The sequence below is a fragment of the Xiphophorus maculatus genome, chromosome 11, assembly GCF_002775205.1.
Source record: "Xiphophorus maculatus strain JP 163 A chromosome 11, X_maculatus-5.0-male, whole genome shotgun sequence".
In the NCBI taxonomy this organism is placed as follows: domain Eukaryota; kingdom Metazoa; phylum Chordata; class Actinopteri; order Cyprinodontiformes; family Poeciliidae; genus Xiphophorus; species Xiphophorus maculatus.
Window position 1 is genome coordinate 14,446,450 of NC_036453.1, and position 16,204 is coordinate 14,462,653.

General features: G+C 43.5%; 2 protein-coding genes across 2 annotated transcripts; one reads left to right on the forward strand and one right to left on the reverse strand.

The window, feature by feature from the left end:
• The first annotated feature begins 694 nt into the window (after positions 1-694).
• On the forward strand, positions 695-12,777 carry LOC102230488 (protein FAM53C-like). The gene is made up of 5 exons (XM_023342589.1): positions 695-1,127; positions 3,524-3,871; positions 3,950-4,007; positions 6,701-7,701; positions 8,048-12,777. Exons 3-5 carry the CDS (start codon positions 4,001-4,003, stop codon positions 8,333-8,335), a joined length of 1,296 nt encoding a protein of 431 aa, XP_023198357.1. The 5' UTR covers positions 695-1,127; positions 3,524-3,871; positions 3,950-4,000; the 3' UTR covers positions 8,336-12,777.
• Positions 12,650-14,262, reverse strand: LOC102224270 (heat shock protein beta-11-like). The gene has a single exon (XM_005811571.3). It carries the CDS (start codon positions 14,210-14,212, stop codon positions 13,586-13,588), a length of 627 nt encoding a protein of 208 aa, XP_005811628.1. The 5' UTR covers positions 14,213-14,262; the 3' UTR covers positions 12,650-13,585.
• Between the last annotated feature and the right edge of the window lie 1,942 nt (positions 14,263-16,204).

A 16,204-nucleotide genomic window follows, 5' to 3' on the forward strand; every position in this document is an offset into this window, starting at 1 on the left:
AGATGCTATTTTAGGCTGAAATAGCTTTGCTGATAGGCTAACACCTTTTAACACAACTTGAACATAACAGTATTCTTTTCCGGTCTCCAATCAGATAGCTTAGAAGCAGAAATTAACCCCTAGTGTGCCGAGAGAAGACACTTCGTCAGCCATTGCTGTTAACAAATGTCGCTTGTGCGTCAGATTTACGGGTGTACCAGAAACATGCAAATACAAGGGTTATTTAAAACCTTTGTTTGCACAACGCAATTAATTTCATTAAAATCTATGTAATTAATCAAAATAAAAGTGTTTAAGTCCCAGACCATATTATTTTTTCTTTGGTTTGGGCACCAAAACAGGTTTTAGCCCAGGGGCCCTGTCCTTCTAAGTTCAGCACTGCAGCATAGGATGCCTGATCCACCTGCTTAGGAGCATTTCCGACCTTTTTCATGTGTTATGAGTTTTTCCTGGCTCTGTTTTGACCTGTAATGTGTATTTTGGAAGCTCTGAAGGTGGGAGGTGTGTGTCTGCAGAGACAGGTGGAGGTGTTCAGATACGGACAGGTGAGGGTGGAGGTGCTGAGCTGCAGGACTGTGATTTCTGCAGGCTTGTCCTTTAACCACAGCCTCCAGAAGGATCAGAGCTGCTGCTGTAAACAAGCTGCTGTCGGCCTGGGAACTACAGCTCCCATCATCCCCTGCGCTGCGGGCTTGTTTTGGTCCAGCTGGATTATTTTTTATTTCTGCAGGATTTCTGGCCTAATGTTCGGCTGTTTGCGGTCTGCAGAGGCTGGAGGAGTAAAATAAGAGAAGAGGAGCAGGTGCTGATGATGAAGCATGAAGCATCGCTCCTCCTCCTCCTCCTTCTCCTCCTCCTCCTCCTCCTCTTCATCCTCCTCCTGGCACCGTAAATGTTATTTATGAATGCCCGCCGCTCACGGGCGTGTGCGCGCAGGATTTCCATTATTATGCTGGATAATTAGGAGACATCGCGCTGAGATCAGAACCGAGCTGCGGGTCGGTACCGGAGCCGAGCGACATCGTTCGTGCTTTGATTCATTTCGGTGGGTTCGGTTCCGCTGCTCCTCGGTAATACTGGGTCAATACACCGAGCACCGGAACCGCCTCACTTCGACACCAGACCAGGTAAGCTGCCGCTGGGACCCGGGAGGAGGGGGGACGACTGCATGTTCGGTTCGGTCGTAGTTCGGGTCGGTCTGAGGCGTGCTTCCCTCCCGTGTCTCCGCTAAGGGGCTCCGCGGACCGGCCTGTGTGTGCCAGCAGCGCCGCTGTGACCATCCAGGCTGGCGGGGAGGCAGCAGGCCTGTAGCCGAGCATCAGCGGAGGATCTCCGCTTGTTTATTCAGGCTGTGCCGCTAACAGCGCCGTTAGCTGCCGCTAGCTGGGCTCTGGTTGCTGCTGTTACCCCCGGTTAGCCCCCTCGATGCACCCCACTACCCCCAACACCTAATTAGTCTTCCCATTCGGCCTCCTATTTACCCCCATTATTACCCAGTAGCCCCCAGTTAGCCCTTGTATTACTGTTACCCCTTCTATTACCCCCATACACCCTATAGTTTTATTTTAGACCCATTACCCCACACCACCACCCCCATATTTGCCCCTATAATTCCCAGTAAGCCCTCCTTAGTGTTACCCCCTCTGTTGGCCACCCTGTTACCCCTGTACCCTATAACCCATTAGCCATTGTCACCCCCAGTTTACTCCTGTTAATGTTACCCCCTCTGTTAGCCACTCCATTAGCCTTTATTACCTATTTTTTAGCTATGTAGTTAGTGCCTGTTACCCTGAAATACCCCATTTGACCCTTGTACCCCTCTTTTAGCCCCATTTGCCCTTTCAGTTGCCCTTGTTAATCCTCCTTCTGTTCAGTCACCCCCACTTTGAATCACTCAATTAGTCCCTGTTACTCTCAATTAACCCCTATGGTATTTCCCCTCTGTTAACCAACCCATCAGTTTTTGTTACCCCTCTGGTAGCTATGTAGTTAGCCCTGTTTCCCTAAAATACCCCATTTTGCCCTCCTACCCCTCTTTTACCCAACCCATTAGCTTATTAGTGGCATTGTCTGTTAGTAGGTACCGGCAGTCAATTTTTTTTGTTTAGATTTTTAGTACTCTAAATGCATTTTTCTATTAAGTGTATTACCAGAAAAGAGCCTGAAGAACTTTCAGCCCATTATGTCTAACGGTTTTTGAGATTTTGGGGGATATGTGTACCTTTCCACAAACCCACCTTTGAGTAGAAAAAGATGGGATTTTTGGAAGCCGATTACTTAAAAATAAATCAATTTGACACTTATTTGTAATGACATTCTTTAAATACATATAAATCATGTTGCAAAACATGAAAATGCACAATATAAATAGCTTACTTTAAAAATGAAGGTTCTTTAAAAAAAATTATTTTGAAAAATAAAACAAATTTCAATATTGACCCTAATAGCAGACATGGCATTTTTGGGATACCATATTAAAAACTATATGTTGAAACCAAGCCCCAAAAGCTATTTGCCCAGTCTACTGTGTGGTCTTAACAGGCTTTTTTGTAGGGTTTGGGACTGTTTAATAAAGAATTATTAGGCTGCAAAAATGCTTCCATAGCTAATTTAACTGATGGGAAAAAATTGACAAAATTGAGTATTTTTTGACCACTCCCCAAATTAGTATTTTTCATCAGATTTTAATAACACTTCTCTACTACAGATAAATTAGGCTGCTGAATAAAATAAAGGCCTCCATTTTTGGCCACCTTTAATAGTTTCCTTGTTAGTGCTGGTAGGAAATGGGGATTTTTTGTTTGTTTTTAAAACAATCAAATTTTAGAGAATTTTTGACTTAGACCAAAATGTTTATTTTTTATGCATTTCATTGAAACTTCCTTCCTAGAGGCTGCTGCATGAGATAAAAACATTTATTTATGGCTATTTTTAGTAGTTTTTTGTATACTGGTGGCAGAAAATAGAGTTGTTTTTTATTATTTCTTTTATTTTGGAAAATTCATTATTTTCTTTTCCGACTCTGACTGTTTTCTCAGTCAGAGTCCGAGGAAACAGACTCTGACTTTATCTACTGTTAGCCACTTGCCAATCTTCATTCTGTCCAATTAAGCCACCCCTTTAGCTACTCTGTTAGCCCCCTTTTAAAATGACCTCTTTTACTTCCCCTTTGATGCCCCTTTTTTGTTACCCCTTCATTTAAGCCCCATTAGCACCCCACTGCTCCATCCACCTCTAGGGCCACAGTTGGATCCAGATAGAGGGACACTTGAGGGAAACCGTTGGATTCGACTCTATGGGAATCATTACATCTGATTCTAGCATAGCTAGCTGTTGCATCATGGTTTAGTTGTAGCATGGTCTTGTAGGGTCTGCGGTTAATTTGCATAGCATTGTTTTTAAACTATTTGTAACATTCTTTATCATTGTTTGTTTGTTTCATTGGCTGAGGAAAAGCATTGATGAATTCAGCTTCTAGTTTGATTCTTCAATGCTAACTTGAATGTGTGTTTCTCTTCGCCAGGTGTGTTCCCAGGGCAACAGGTGAATGATGATGCCCTTGTGATAGTGGGTGGGGCTGCATGGGCCTGAGGGGGTAAGGAGGCGGAGTCTCTGCCTTAAGCCCCTCCCCTCTCCTTCCTGCCACAGACCAAACAGACGGGAAAAACACGGCCAGAGCTCTCCCTTCCCTCTTCCTCCTCCCCCTCTCTCCTCCCTGTTCTTACCCCCTCCTGACCCCGCCTCTCCCCCGCCGCCCTCCCCTGTCTCCCCCCTTGGCCGCTGCCACCATGCTGTGGTCTCGCTGCTGGTGGAGAGCCTGAGGAAACAGACTCTGGCAGGCGACCCTGCTCAGCCGGGGGACTACTACCTGGTGAGGCACTCAGCCAGAGAAACCCAGATGAACATTCAGATCCGAGAGTTTCGCTGACACCAAAGCTTTTTCTTTCAGTCCCTGCTGGACCCGAAAACCCTCCCAGAGTGCTGGCCCCCAGATGGCTTGATGCCTGGTGAGTGTTTGGCCGAGGTGGCAGCCCGCTGTTCAGGCAGGAGGTTTAAGAAGTACTAGATTATTTTAGCAATCGAGTATTTATCGACTATTCTGGCAATTAGTTTTTTTTTTTTTTTAAGCAGTTTTGAGTAGAGCTGGGCAATATGAATTTATCATGGTATTTTGTGGTATTGTGATAACACTAAAAGCGACAATAAGAACTAATTATTACATCTGTTTCAGCTAACCTTAAGACTGTAGCTGTAACAGCAATTACAGCCCCACAAACATGAATATTGCTCTTTAAAAACATTCCCATCTGTGATATGAGAAATGTGACTTATATCACACTTAACATTAACTGCATTTTCAAATTCTTTGGTATTTATTGATGTTTTTATTGTGAAGAAAATAGTAAAACTAACAAACCCGACAATAAGAACAGTTTTGGAAGGTTTTAAACATAATTAATTACAATGTAACGTAAGAACCATAAATAAAAATTCTTATAAAATATTTATCACGATACAAAAATGTCCACCACTAGTTATGAGCACAGCAGCGAAACCTTAAACTGCTACCGTGTAAGTTACTCAACATGTTGTTGCTAAGCAACCAATAAGTGAGTTGCTAGGCAACCAATAAGTGAGTTGCTAGGCAACCAGTAAGCGAGGTGCTAGGCAACCAAATAATGAGTGAGTTATCTGAAGCCACCCAGCTAGCTTAACTGGCTGTGAGAGTTTGAGCAACTAATGTCTATATTTCCCAGAATACCGTGCGGTTTCTGATTGGAGTTCTGTGAATATCCCATTTGTTGAATATTCTGTCAAATGTCATATCTGTAGATCTTGATCACGTGTATATTGTGATATATATTGTTATTGATTAGTAGTCCAGCCAATCAGAGTTGCTAGGCCAATCAGAATGCCAATCAGAATGCCGGACCAGGCGTCACTTCTGTGGAGAGAAAAATAACAGAGAAAACGGAGTTAGTAGTTGAAATACGAGCAAACTGGAGAGTAGTAGGAAGAAAAATCAGAGTGAGGAGAAAGAGGAAGGAAGGTATGGCAGAAAACTGTCATGGTTGCTTTAAAGATTTCTGCTTATTTAGGTTATTACACAGTGTTCCAAATTATTGTGCAAATTGGATTTATGTGTCAAAGATTAAATTTTTTGGTTTTCGATGGTATTGTGTGTCAGGGCTCTTTGAATCACTATAATTAATTTCAGAGAGCTGGTTGATTAGTTTGTCTGGTGAGCTCAATTAAAGGAAATCTACTTAAGAAGGATGTTCCACATTATTAAGCAGGCCACAGGTTTCAAGCAATATAGGAAAGATAAAGGATCTCTGCTGATGAAAATCATCAGCTAATGTAGAGCCGTATGACAAGGTATGAAAACATTAGATATTTAATGAAAACTGACGCGTTCTTGTACTGTGAAGAGATTTGTGGCTGATTCAGAACAAAAATGGGTTTGTGCAGATAAAGGCATAATGAGGAAGGTTTCTGTTAGACAAATTCATCGGATTAAGAGAGCAGCTGTTAAAATGCCCTTACAAAGCAGCAAACAGTTATTTGAAGCTGCTGGAGCCTCTGGAACCTCAAGGTGGAGGATCCTCCAGAGGCTTGTGGTGCATCAACCTACTATTGGGCCCCTAACCAGAGCTGACAAGCAGAAACGGTCTCAGTGGGCCCAGCCGTACATGAAGATTCATTTTCAAACAGACTTGTTCACTGATGACTGTTGTGCAACCCTGGATGGTCCAGATGGACGCAGTAGTGGATTGGTGGTGGACGGTCACCACATCCCAACACGGCAAGGAAGTGGTGGAGTCATTTTTTGGACCTAAATCATGGGGAGAGAATAATTGGTCGGCCCCTTCAGAGTCCCTGAAGGTGTCAAAATGACCTCAGCAAAATATAAGGACTTTCTGACTGATCACTTTCTTTCATGGTTCAAAAAGAAGAGCCAAACCTTCAGTAGCAAAATCAGCTTCATGCATGACAATGCACCATCTCATGCTGCAAGGAATACCACTGTGTCATTGGCTGCTATGGGCATAAAAGGGGAGAAACTCATGGTGTGACCTCTGACCTCAACCCTATTGAGAACCTTTGGAGTTTCCTCAAGCAGAAGATCTGAGGGTGGGATGCAGTTCATATCAAACCAGCAGCTCTGGGAAGATATTCTGACATCCTGCAAAGAAATTCAAGCAGAAACTTTCCACAAACTCACAAGTTCAATGGATGCAAGAATTGTGCAGGTGAAATCAAAGAAGGTCCTATGTTAACATGGAACTCGTCTGTTATGATATTTTTGATTGAAATAGCTTTTGATTTTAGTACATGTGACCACTTAATGCTGCACATTCAAAGAATGCCCGTTTGCAGTTCTTTATAATTCATACAATGTTTAGAAAATCTGCTGTGCATAATAATTTGGAACAGTGAATTATGAGTTTTTTATTTTTGAAAAAAATACTGTTCTCATGGGGAGCTTTGTTCAGTAAAATTTGATTTATACTGTAATAGTTCATCACTTGAAAATTATACTGACCATCATTTGCATTGACCATATACGAAAATCTGAGACAATATCACTTGTATAATAATTTGGAACACGGTGTATTATTAGTTCACTTTGTAGCATGAATTAAACCTAAAATGAAATTCATCTCAGTAGAATCACTTCCTGTTTGTGTTTCCTCAGAGAGCAGCTACTGGCAGCTCTGCCCTCCCTCTAAGACCAGCCTGCAGGGGGGGTTTCTGAGCTCTAGTTTCCCCCCCGGCCCCTTGCCCCTGGTGCCCCCCGATGCCCACCTTCAGGAGGCCGGCGACCCCTTGGAGGGCGGCCCCTCTGAGCCCCAGCGACCCCTGGCACCCAGCACCTCGGCGTCAGAGCTGTCCCTGTCTGGGGCGGCGGCGGCGCCCCCCCCGGGGCCTGGACCACCCCCTCCGCCACCACCGCCCCCCAAGCGCCACTGCCGCTCGCTGTCGGTACCGGAGGACCTATCGCGTTGCCGCTACACCTGGCGGCCCAGCGCTTCTCGCGTCTGGACTCCCGTCAGCCGCCAGCAGTGCCACGGCGGCACGGGCGGAGGCGTGGCGGGCGGGGGCGGGGGCGTGGCGGTGGCGGCAGGGGGTATGGGCATGGCGGGGGGCGGAGCCTGCCCGCTGCGTGCCCCCAGCTCTTCTCTGACCTCGTCGCTGCACTCCTCTTCCAGCCCCACCTTCTTCAGCCTGGCGCTGTCGCCGGACTCCCCATTGCCATGGAGCTTCCCCTGGGACCCCAGTGAGGCGGCGGCAGGGGGTGGAGCCTGCTGCTGCTTTTTTCCCTCCCCCTCCTCCTGCTCGTCATCGCCCTCCCCCCTTCACCCGCCTCCGCCCCCCCAGCGGCGCTTCTCCCTCTCACCGGTGCTCATCAGAGACTCGGCCACCTCCACCTTCCTTCCTCCACCTCCAGTCCCCAGCCAGGCGGCACCGCCCCCGCCGGGCTACGCCGCTGGCGCTGCCGCTGGGGGGCCGGTACCTCCCTCGCCCTCTTCTGCCTGCAGCACGCCGTCTTCTCTCCGCCGCAGTCTCCCGCCGCAGCTGCCCCGCTGCCACTCGCAGCCCTGTGACCTACTGCTGCTGAAGCCGGGCTTGAAGCGGCGCCGCGATCCCGACCGACCCTGCGCCCGGCCCGTCCTCGACTTCACCAAGATGACGCAGGTAGCCGATTGGTTGGCCTAATAATACAAATTTATTTTTATGACTTTATTCTCATGCTGTTACAACTTTATGCTGGTATTATTTTATTCTTGTGTTATGACTTTTATTATGTTATTAGGACTTTGTCTTATTATCACATCTTTATTCTCACTACGTCTTATCGTATTACGACTATTCTAATTATGACTGTATTCTTGTATTATTATAACTTTAATGCAGTGCTTAGCCCCTTGCTTACATCTTTGCTTAGTGTCTTTAACGAGTTTAGCACCATGTTTATCTCTATGTTTAGCTTCTTTTTTCCCACCGTGTTTAGCCCCTCGACTGCCTCCTTTCGTCCCTGCAGACACGCAGCATCGACCCGCAGTGCCTGGAGCGCGGCGGCGGTAGGTTAGCCTGTGGCGGCGATGTCTGCATGGGCATGGAGGCCTTTATGGGCGACTTTCGGGGCTCCTGCTCGCCTGCCGAGTGCCTGGGCCGCACCAGCATCGGGCCGCTGAGCGAGAGTGACGAGGAGTGCCGTGAGGACGATGAGGACGAAGAGGAGGAGGCGGAGGAGCGTGAGGCGGCACAGCAGGCCGTATTTGAGAGGGATTGTACAGAACTGGACCTGAACTTGATAGAAGAAAACTGACTTGTTGTAAATGAAGGCTGTTCTCTGTTTCTGTTTTCTAACTGAGTTTTATTTTGAAATGACCTGACCCCAGCCCTTCTTCCTGTCCCACCATCTTCTCAACACTCGGCGAGTTCTCGCCACCAATCAGCAGAGCTCTCAGGAACAACATCTTCTCCCATTGGACGAGCTGATTACTGGCAACAGTGATGATGTGGCGGCCGGCAGACCTGGACAGACTGGTCCGTTCCAGTTGGACCAGTACCAGCTGCGGTCCAGGTAACTTCCAACACGTCTGACAAGGCGAACGCGGCGCTGCAGTGGCCGACCCAGACGGTCCTGAACCGCCACAGAAACATAACCCAGAATAATCTTCACACCAAAGATGAAATGAAACATAAATACTCTCATAGATATAAAGAATTAGATGAGTTCTGATCTGAAATAGAGATTAAAAAGTTAGTTTTGCATTTAATGACAATCAAAAGTCCAAAAAATAATTTAATCACGAGGGCCTTTAAATGACGAAAAACCTGCAGATTTCTGAATTTAAATTCCTCCAAAAACAAATGATTTTCCGTTGGTGCAGTCATGTGACCCGGTCGTGGTGATGCGTTCAGGGTCGCTGCGGCCGCGCCTGTCAGTCGTCGCTGAGGGCAAAAAGCCACTGATGCTGTTGTTCAGCCGAGTGTTCGCACATTCCTGCTGTACACAACTGTCACTGAAGACACTACAACTGAGTGTGTGTGTGCGTGTGTGTGTGACATCACACCCTGCTGGTCATGTGACCTGTGTTTAGATTGAATCCAATGGATTTCCTTGTGACAACAGTTTGTGTTTTAATTAAAATTGTTCAGTCATCTAGGTTTGGGTTAAACCATAAAAAACGGCTCTAGTTATTTTCTGTTGAGTGAAGCAGAAACTTTAACTCATCTCCAGTTTTAGGCTCTGTAATCTTGCCACAAAAACAACAAATTAAGAAATAATGGAAATATATAAATACAAACTGAGAATTAACTTTGAATTCAAAAAGGAACTTGGAAAAAAAAACTTTAGGTTGCAATGAAATGCAAATTACAGCCATGAATCTGTTAAATTTGGCATAAAAGAAGGTGAATCTGGGATTTAAATGAACATGGAGAGTTTTAATCTCCATCAGAAAAATTTATCCCAACGAACAACGTCCCTCAAGTTTTCAGTGAAAGACTTCAGCAGGTTTATTCCTGGAGTCTTACTGGTTTGGTGAAATAATTTTGATTTAAAACTATAAATTTTTACACAGAGGTGTTTTTGTTTTAACTGGTAAATCTTAAATGTAATGTCAGCCACTGCCAATAGAGGGCAATACAAATATTTAATATTATTGTTGTAACTTTATTTGTCTGTGTTGAATCCAAATATAAGCTGAAAATGGCAGAATAAACACATTTTTTCAGTCGGTTTCAAATTCTGAGTCATACAAATGAACAATCCAGGCTGAACTGTGATTAGTTAATCTGACAGAACCACTTAATCTGGATTCAATCTGAGCACTGAGAAGTCACAGAAACTGTTAAACATTTTAGTTTCACTGGTCGTTTGAGCTGATTGTTTCACATCCTGCCAGGTTTATGACGTTGTTTTCACCCGTTAGAGTTGGATAATCCAGCCCAGTTGCTGTTTAGCAGCTTTTCCATTAGCTTTGACGCATAAAACGGACACAGTGATTTTATTTCCCTTTTTTGGGTTTTGATCAACTCAGAAAAAAAATCCAATGATAAAGATGATTTTTGATATAAGAAAGAACAGAATATGATGTATTTCAGCATCTGAGATTGGGAAACGCCCTTAAATGTATCAAAATAAGATTTTATACCGTTTTCAAGCCGAAGCTGTTTAGAGGCTGGTTGGTGGATTATCAGCGTTCTGCTGTGGCTACTTTACTGTTAAACTTTTATAAATAATTTAAACCTAACATCATCTGTGTGTCTGTGTGCTATGAAGCATCTCTGCCCTTCAAAGATCCACATAGCAGTTATAAACTGGGCTGAAACTCGGAATATAGTCCAGTCATTTCATGACAATGATCTGGAAAAAGAATATAAAAATTTGTCAATGCGCTAATGCTAATTTGCATTAGCGCATTGGCGCTTTTATATCAGTTGGAAAATGTGATTCTGTGTGTTTGGGATAAATCAACATTTAATTGTATATTTATCCATTTTATAATTTAAATTACAATTTATCCTTAAATTATCACACACCTTGTCGATTTTTCCCCCAACAGTTAAAAGCAGGCCTTTTTGTTAGACCAGTAGATTTGGTGATCATTTAATTGCATAAGGAATGAGGAAAATTTTTCGGCGCGCAGTTGCTGCTTTCTGCCTTTGTAGGGCAGTGTTGCTACCTGAATGTCTGGGTGGTGTGTGTGAGGTGGTTAATTTCTGCCTGCTGTGGGCTCCTAATTTAAAACACTTAAAGGAACAGTTCAATGTTTTTAGGAACAGTTTAGCCTCATGTTTGTGCCTAAGCTTTGAATCCTGGAGTGGAGGCGTGATCAGCGGAGCTAGAAGGGTCTTCCATGAGTTTTCATGCAGCATCCATATCATTTAATCCCAACTATAACTTGAAGCATGAAATCATCTCTACTCCACCTCTCTACAGCTGATTGCAGTCTTTCAGGTTCATCTTAGCTGAGAAGGTCGTAAACACATCTGGAAGCTAACGACTGTCTGCTGCCTTTATAAAAACTTTCATTTACATCTTTATGACTTTTTTTATTTGCCATACATGGACAATGATGTGACCATAGAGTATTAGCACAGACATTGGCCTGTTTGCTAAATAATATTAGCAAAACTGAAGGCAACTATATTACCATCCTTTAATGAAAAACATGATCAGCTAGTGGTTTTTTGGGCATCAGGAGGATGGAAATGCGTTACTTCGAGGCTGTCTATCCACCGTGGCTAGATTAGCAGATTAGCATTGGCACAAATCTAAATGAGATTATTTATCAAAATGTTGAACTACTCCTTTAAGATAATATTGCATTTAAAATTAAACCTGTATTTTGCTGTAAAATAAGGAATTGTAAATGTTAAGGCAGCGGTGAAATATAGACGAGGTTTAACTGAACTCATGAAGTAATTGCAAAGTGAGCAGAGTTTCCTCATGTAACATTTATTTACTGTATCTGAGATACTTTCCCTCAAATGCTGAAGTAAAACCTGAACACATAAATTAAACAAAACGTGTCAGAAGGCGGTCTCATAGTCACAAGGAGTCATGGACGGTCCCTGGAAGACGGGTCTGGTCATGGCGTCCCCGTAAAACACAAGAGTCCTCAATCGGTGGATAAAGGACCGCTTAGTGTCCCCATAAAACACAAGAGTCCTCCATCGATGTGTAGAGGACCACTATCCCTGTAAAACATAGTGTCCCTGTAAAACATAGAGTCCTTGATCGGTTAGTAGAGGAACGCTTAGTGTTCCCATAAAACAGAGTCCTCGATCGAAACAGAAATATCAAACATCCCTGTAAGTCAAGCCGTTTTCAAACTTTAGAGACATTTTTCTAACTGCTTGCTGTTAGCCTCCCTATGTTTTTGCTTTTGCACCAAGAGGTCCACTTCTCAGAGATTTAATTACTGATGGAGAATATATTTGTTCCAACTGTTAGCATGGGCTGAATGGTCAGCCATCACTGCACTCAGTGCAGTATAGTCCTTTTTTTCCTATTTATAAAACAATGCAGTAAAGTTTAGTTGTTAAAAAGTTTTCTATCAAAGGAAACTGCAGATTGTATTGAGTCAATTCCTCCTGCTGAAGAAGCATATGGTTACATTCAGAAGGAAAACCCCGTTTAGGATTGCAGTTATTTCTGTACTTCCTGGAGTGCGCGACACAATGCAACGTCCCAATAAAACCCAATAACTTAGAGAAAATACTTTTATGACAGGAACTCATCATTAGAAGATCCAATGTCTTCATTTCTTATGTTATCTGCATTCACCCTCTTGTCTTCATCCACCCGGTCTGTTTCTGTTAAATATCATGCATAGCATCCAGCATAAGCCTTAACTGAGCGTATTCTGTTATCCTGTAACCACAACATTTAAAAGAATAAAGGGAAAAGAATAAACCAACAGAACAAAAGGAAAATGTGTACTGTAGCTGTTAATTTTTTTAGTCCTTCTGTTGATCATTTTCTGCTGTTTTTTCTTAATATTTCTAATCTGATGTCTGAACGCAGTAAAGGTGTCGACATGAAGACATAGAGTTGGAAAACCGTGTTGTTTCCATAAGGATGAGGAGTAGTCATGTATAGTTAGTGAAGAGTCTCAGACATCTCCTGTCTTTTAGAAATGTTTTTTATTGTACGTGATTTACCAGAAAAGACAAATGTCAACATGACAATTTGAAAAGCAGTTTGTGAATAAATTAAGTTTACTGAGAATTATTTTACAAGGAAAGTGGAAAAAATGGTGTCCTGTGTTTTATTTTCTTCTCCCGTTTTGCTGATATGCTAGGTTTGGTTTCTTCCATCTGGGTTCTATTCATCACGGTCCAATGTCTCCATTCTGGTCTCATCAGTCCAGAGGACATTGTCCCAGAAGTCTTTGCAGGACTGATACGCTCAGTCCTGCCGTCATCTTGTTTCTAGAGAGAAGAGGCTTTCTTCTTCAACTCTTTCAAGCAGCCATATAAGTTATTTATCTTGATCTTTAACCTTATCCTGCTAACTGAGACCTGCAGAGATGAGCTCATATCTCTGAGCATCCTGGAAATGACCTTTGACGCTCGCCAGGTTGATGAACAGCAACGGTTGCTTCTCTGACCCTAGTTTGTGTCAGGAGATCAACAGAGTTTTGATGTGAAATGTTAAAACATGACTGAAATTATTTACAAACAAAAACAAAGATTCTACATGAAGAACTTTAGTTCACTAAATTTAAAATAAAAACACTAATATCAAACTGCTCTGAGGTCAGAAGAACAAAGGATTAACCAGCTCATAGACCTGCTATCAACAGATGCTTCACTGATGGTAGGTTTTCAGATTATAGACAAAAATATCTAAAAGTATAAAGATGAATAGATTTACATTTAAATTTAGAATGAATTTTTAATTTTATTTAGTGTTAAGTTAATATAATATTTGAAATTTTTATAATGGGTGTTTATTTTTATAAAAGCAACAACTTTAAAGCTGTTAAAAATCAAAGTGCAATGAGAGAAACTTCCTGGCTCCTCCGGTAGATAGGTTAGCTGTTGAGATGTGTCATTCTGTTCAGTTTTTCTCGGCTAGGCTGCTGTCCGCGGGGGGGCTGCTGTTCTCTGAGGTAATGGCCGGGGCAGAGGTGACGTTGATGGGGATGATTCGTTCTTTCCCGTCGCTTGGCGGTTTCTCCCGGGGCGCCTGGATCTGCAGCCGCCCCCCCACCAGCGAGCAGCTGACAGTCTCTGGGTCGACGCCGTTCGGCAGGTCAAACTCCTGCCTGAACTCCTGACACCTGTAGGAATAGGAGCCCTTTCCGTCCTCCTGCTTCTTCTCCGTTCTGCCACTCACCTGCAGCTTCCTGCCGACCTGTTTAACGGACAGCTCCTGCGGGGCAAACTCGGCCGTGTCCAGACTCAGTGCGAACTTGTCACTGTCCTTCCCCAGCTCCTGGAAGGAAATGGGCCTCAAAGCCCCCGCAGAGCAGGAAGTCTGGTCGATCTCTTCGAAGATCTTCTGGTGCAGCCGCTCCATGTACTCCATGCTCTGCCTCATCTCCTGCATGTGGCGAATCATCTCCTGCTCCATTTGGAAGAAGAGCGGCCGGGTCTCGGGCCACAGGCTGCGGATGGGCCAGTGCAGCTCCAAGAAGGGCCTCATGGCAGCCGGAGTCGCCTGGAAGATGCTGGGACACAACATCCTGTCGGTCTGTTGGAGGCTGAGAGGATCTCTGATCTGCTGCTGCTTTGTCTGAGAGATGTCTGTCCCTGGTTGCATTTATACCCCAACACGCCTCAGCAGGAAGGTTCCAGATGCATTCCTCAGTGTGTGTGTGTGTGTGTGTGTGTGTGTGTGTGTTCAGCTGCTTAATACAGACTATGACCGAGTCCTGCAGCAGAAATAGAACAAAGCTGAGACGGTCGGCATGTGGCACATGTTTGCAGAGATTTCTTTATGAGGTTCATCACTCACAGAGGAACACACCCCGACCCAAACGCCATTCTGACTCATAACTCCCGAATCAGCTTGGGACTCTCAACCAGAACCAGAGAAAATGTCCTGAAGAACTCCAAACTGGACAACTGCCCTCACAATAAGGGCTACACAAGTGTAAAACACTCACGGTCTCCTGTTTCCACTCACTTCTGAGGGCAACAGCATATCTGTTGGTCAACTTTTTTTATTCAGAAAACCTCATAAGATATTGCCTAGGTTTCTCTAGGAATGTTTGAAACCTTGTCATCAGACGTTTGAATGTATTTCTCTGAAGATGTTTGATTTTTCCCATCAGCTCAAGTGAATGACATGGCAGGTCTGGTTGCATTTGGTCGCCTTATATCGCTTTTACTTAGTTGAGTTCACTGTAAAAAGCATAATAGGATGTTGCACAGTCAACTGCACAAAGAGACAAAAATGCAAACCGAACTTGTCAGTTTATTGTAAACCTTTGATGAGGAAAGAAGACGGCAATAGCTAGTAACCATCAGTCATAATGACTGGCAGCCCTCGATGTATTCACAGATTTTCAGCTAAAGTGTTTTATGGGATAAGAAGATTAATGTTCATACACCTCATAAGTAAGAAAGAGACAATCAAATATTGCGTTGTGGAGAAGGTACGCAACTAATCATTAGTAACCATGTAGCATCTAGACTTTTGAAGGCTTTTAAGTATGCTCTGGTGTAAGGGGAAACACCGTTTATGACATAGTGATATAAATCATTTGGCCTGAACTCAGAAAAAGCATCAAATCATTGTCTGGAGGAGAAGGTATGAGTCAGATCTAAGTCAGCTAGCACCGCTATGATCACCATCTAAGTGTGCTACTTCCACAGGCAAGTTAGCTTGATTTGACCAAGTAGAACCCCATGGCTATACTGGCAAAAACAACTTGGGAAAACAATTGGAGTTGCTACGTTCAATGGCGCCTCTACGTGATTAGGTGATGTAGTTGCAAAGTGACTTTTTTGAGTCGCTTAGCATCTGAGGGTTGAAATCTGGTACTGCTCACTCTCTCTACTGTTTGGCTTGTTTTTTTTTCTTTTTTGTTTAGTTGATTGCTTGACTTAGACTATATGACCATCTGATTCACCTTATTTCTGTAGTTTTTCTTGATGACAAGGTCCACCACAGTTTATCTGAAAATGTGATGTAGAGGTTTCTGCTGCACCGGTCCCACTGGAAGTAAAGCAGCACCACAGCATGATCCTACCACCATGCTTGACAGCCGGTACAGATAGTTTGTGAGGCTTTCAAACATTATTCTTGCTATTGTGATCAAAGAGCAAAATCTGTTTGTCTGAGAATCAAACCTTTCTCCAGAAGACATGTGATTTGTCCAGGTGACATGTAATTTAGAACAATAATTATTCAATAATTAATAATTATACAATACACTAAAATAACTGGGTCCATAAGCTGAAATTTAGCATCCTTGGTTTCTAATAAGTACAAAACATTTATTTACTTTTATGGAATTATTAAGCTGATTCTAATATTTGTAATGTATTAATTTATATCAATAATGTCCAGACAGGTAATCTCTGAAGTGTTAAACAACCTCCCGCTTTAACCTCTGAGTTTATTTTCTGTTGTCATTTCTATTTTCACCAGCAGCCTGAGTGCTCCCGCCTTTAGCGTCACTGGCCAATGGTATTAGTCCTTGGTCTACCATTAGCCAATCAGGTGATT

Excerpts from the sequence above, each read along its gene's own strand:
- LOC102230488 (XM_023342589.1), top strand. Across the intron at positions 7,702-8,047 it reads ACTTCACCAAGATGACGCAG|ACACGCAGCATCGACCCGCA; the intron begins GTAGCCGATTGG and ends TCGTCCCTGCAG.
- LOC102224270 (XM_005811571.3), bottom strand. The coding sequence starts at position 14,212 with ATGTTGTGTCCCAGCATCTTCCAGGCGACTCCGGCTGCCATGAGGCCC.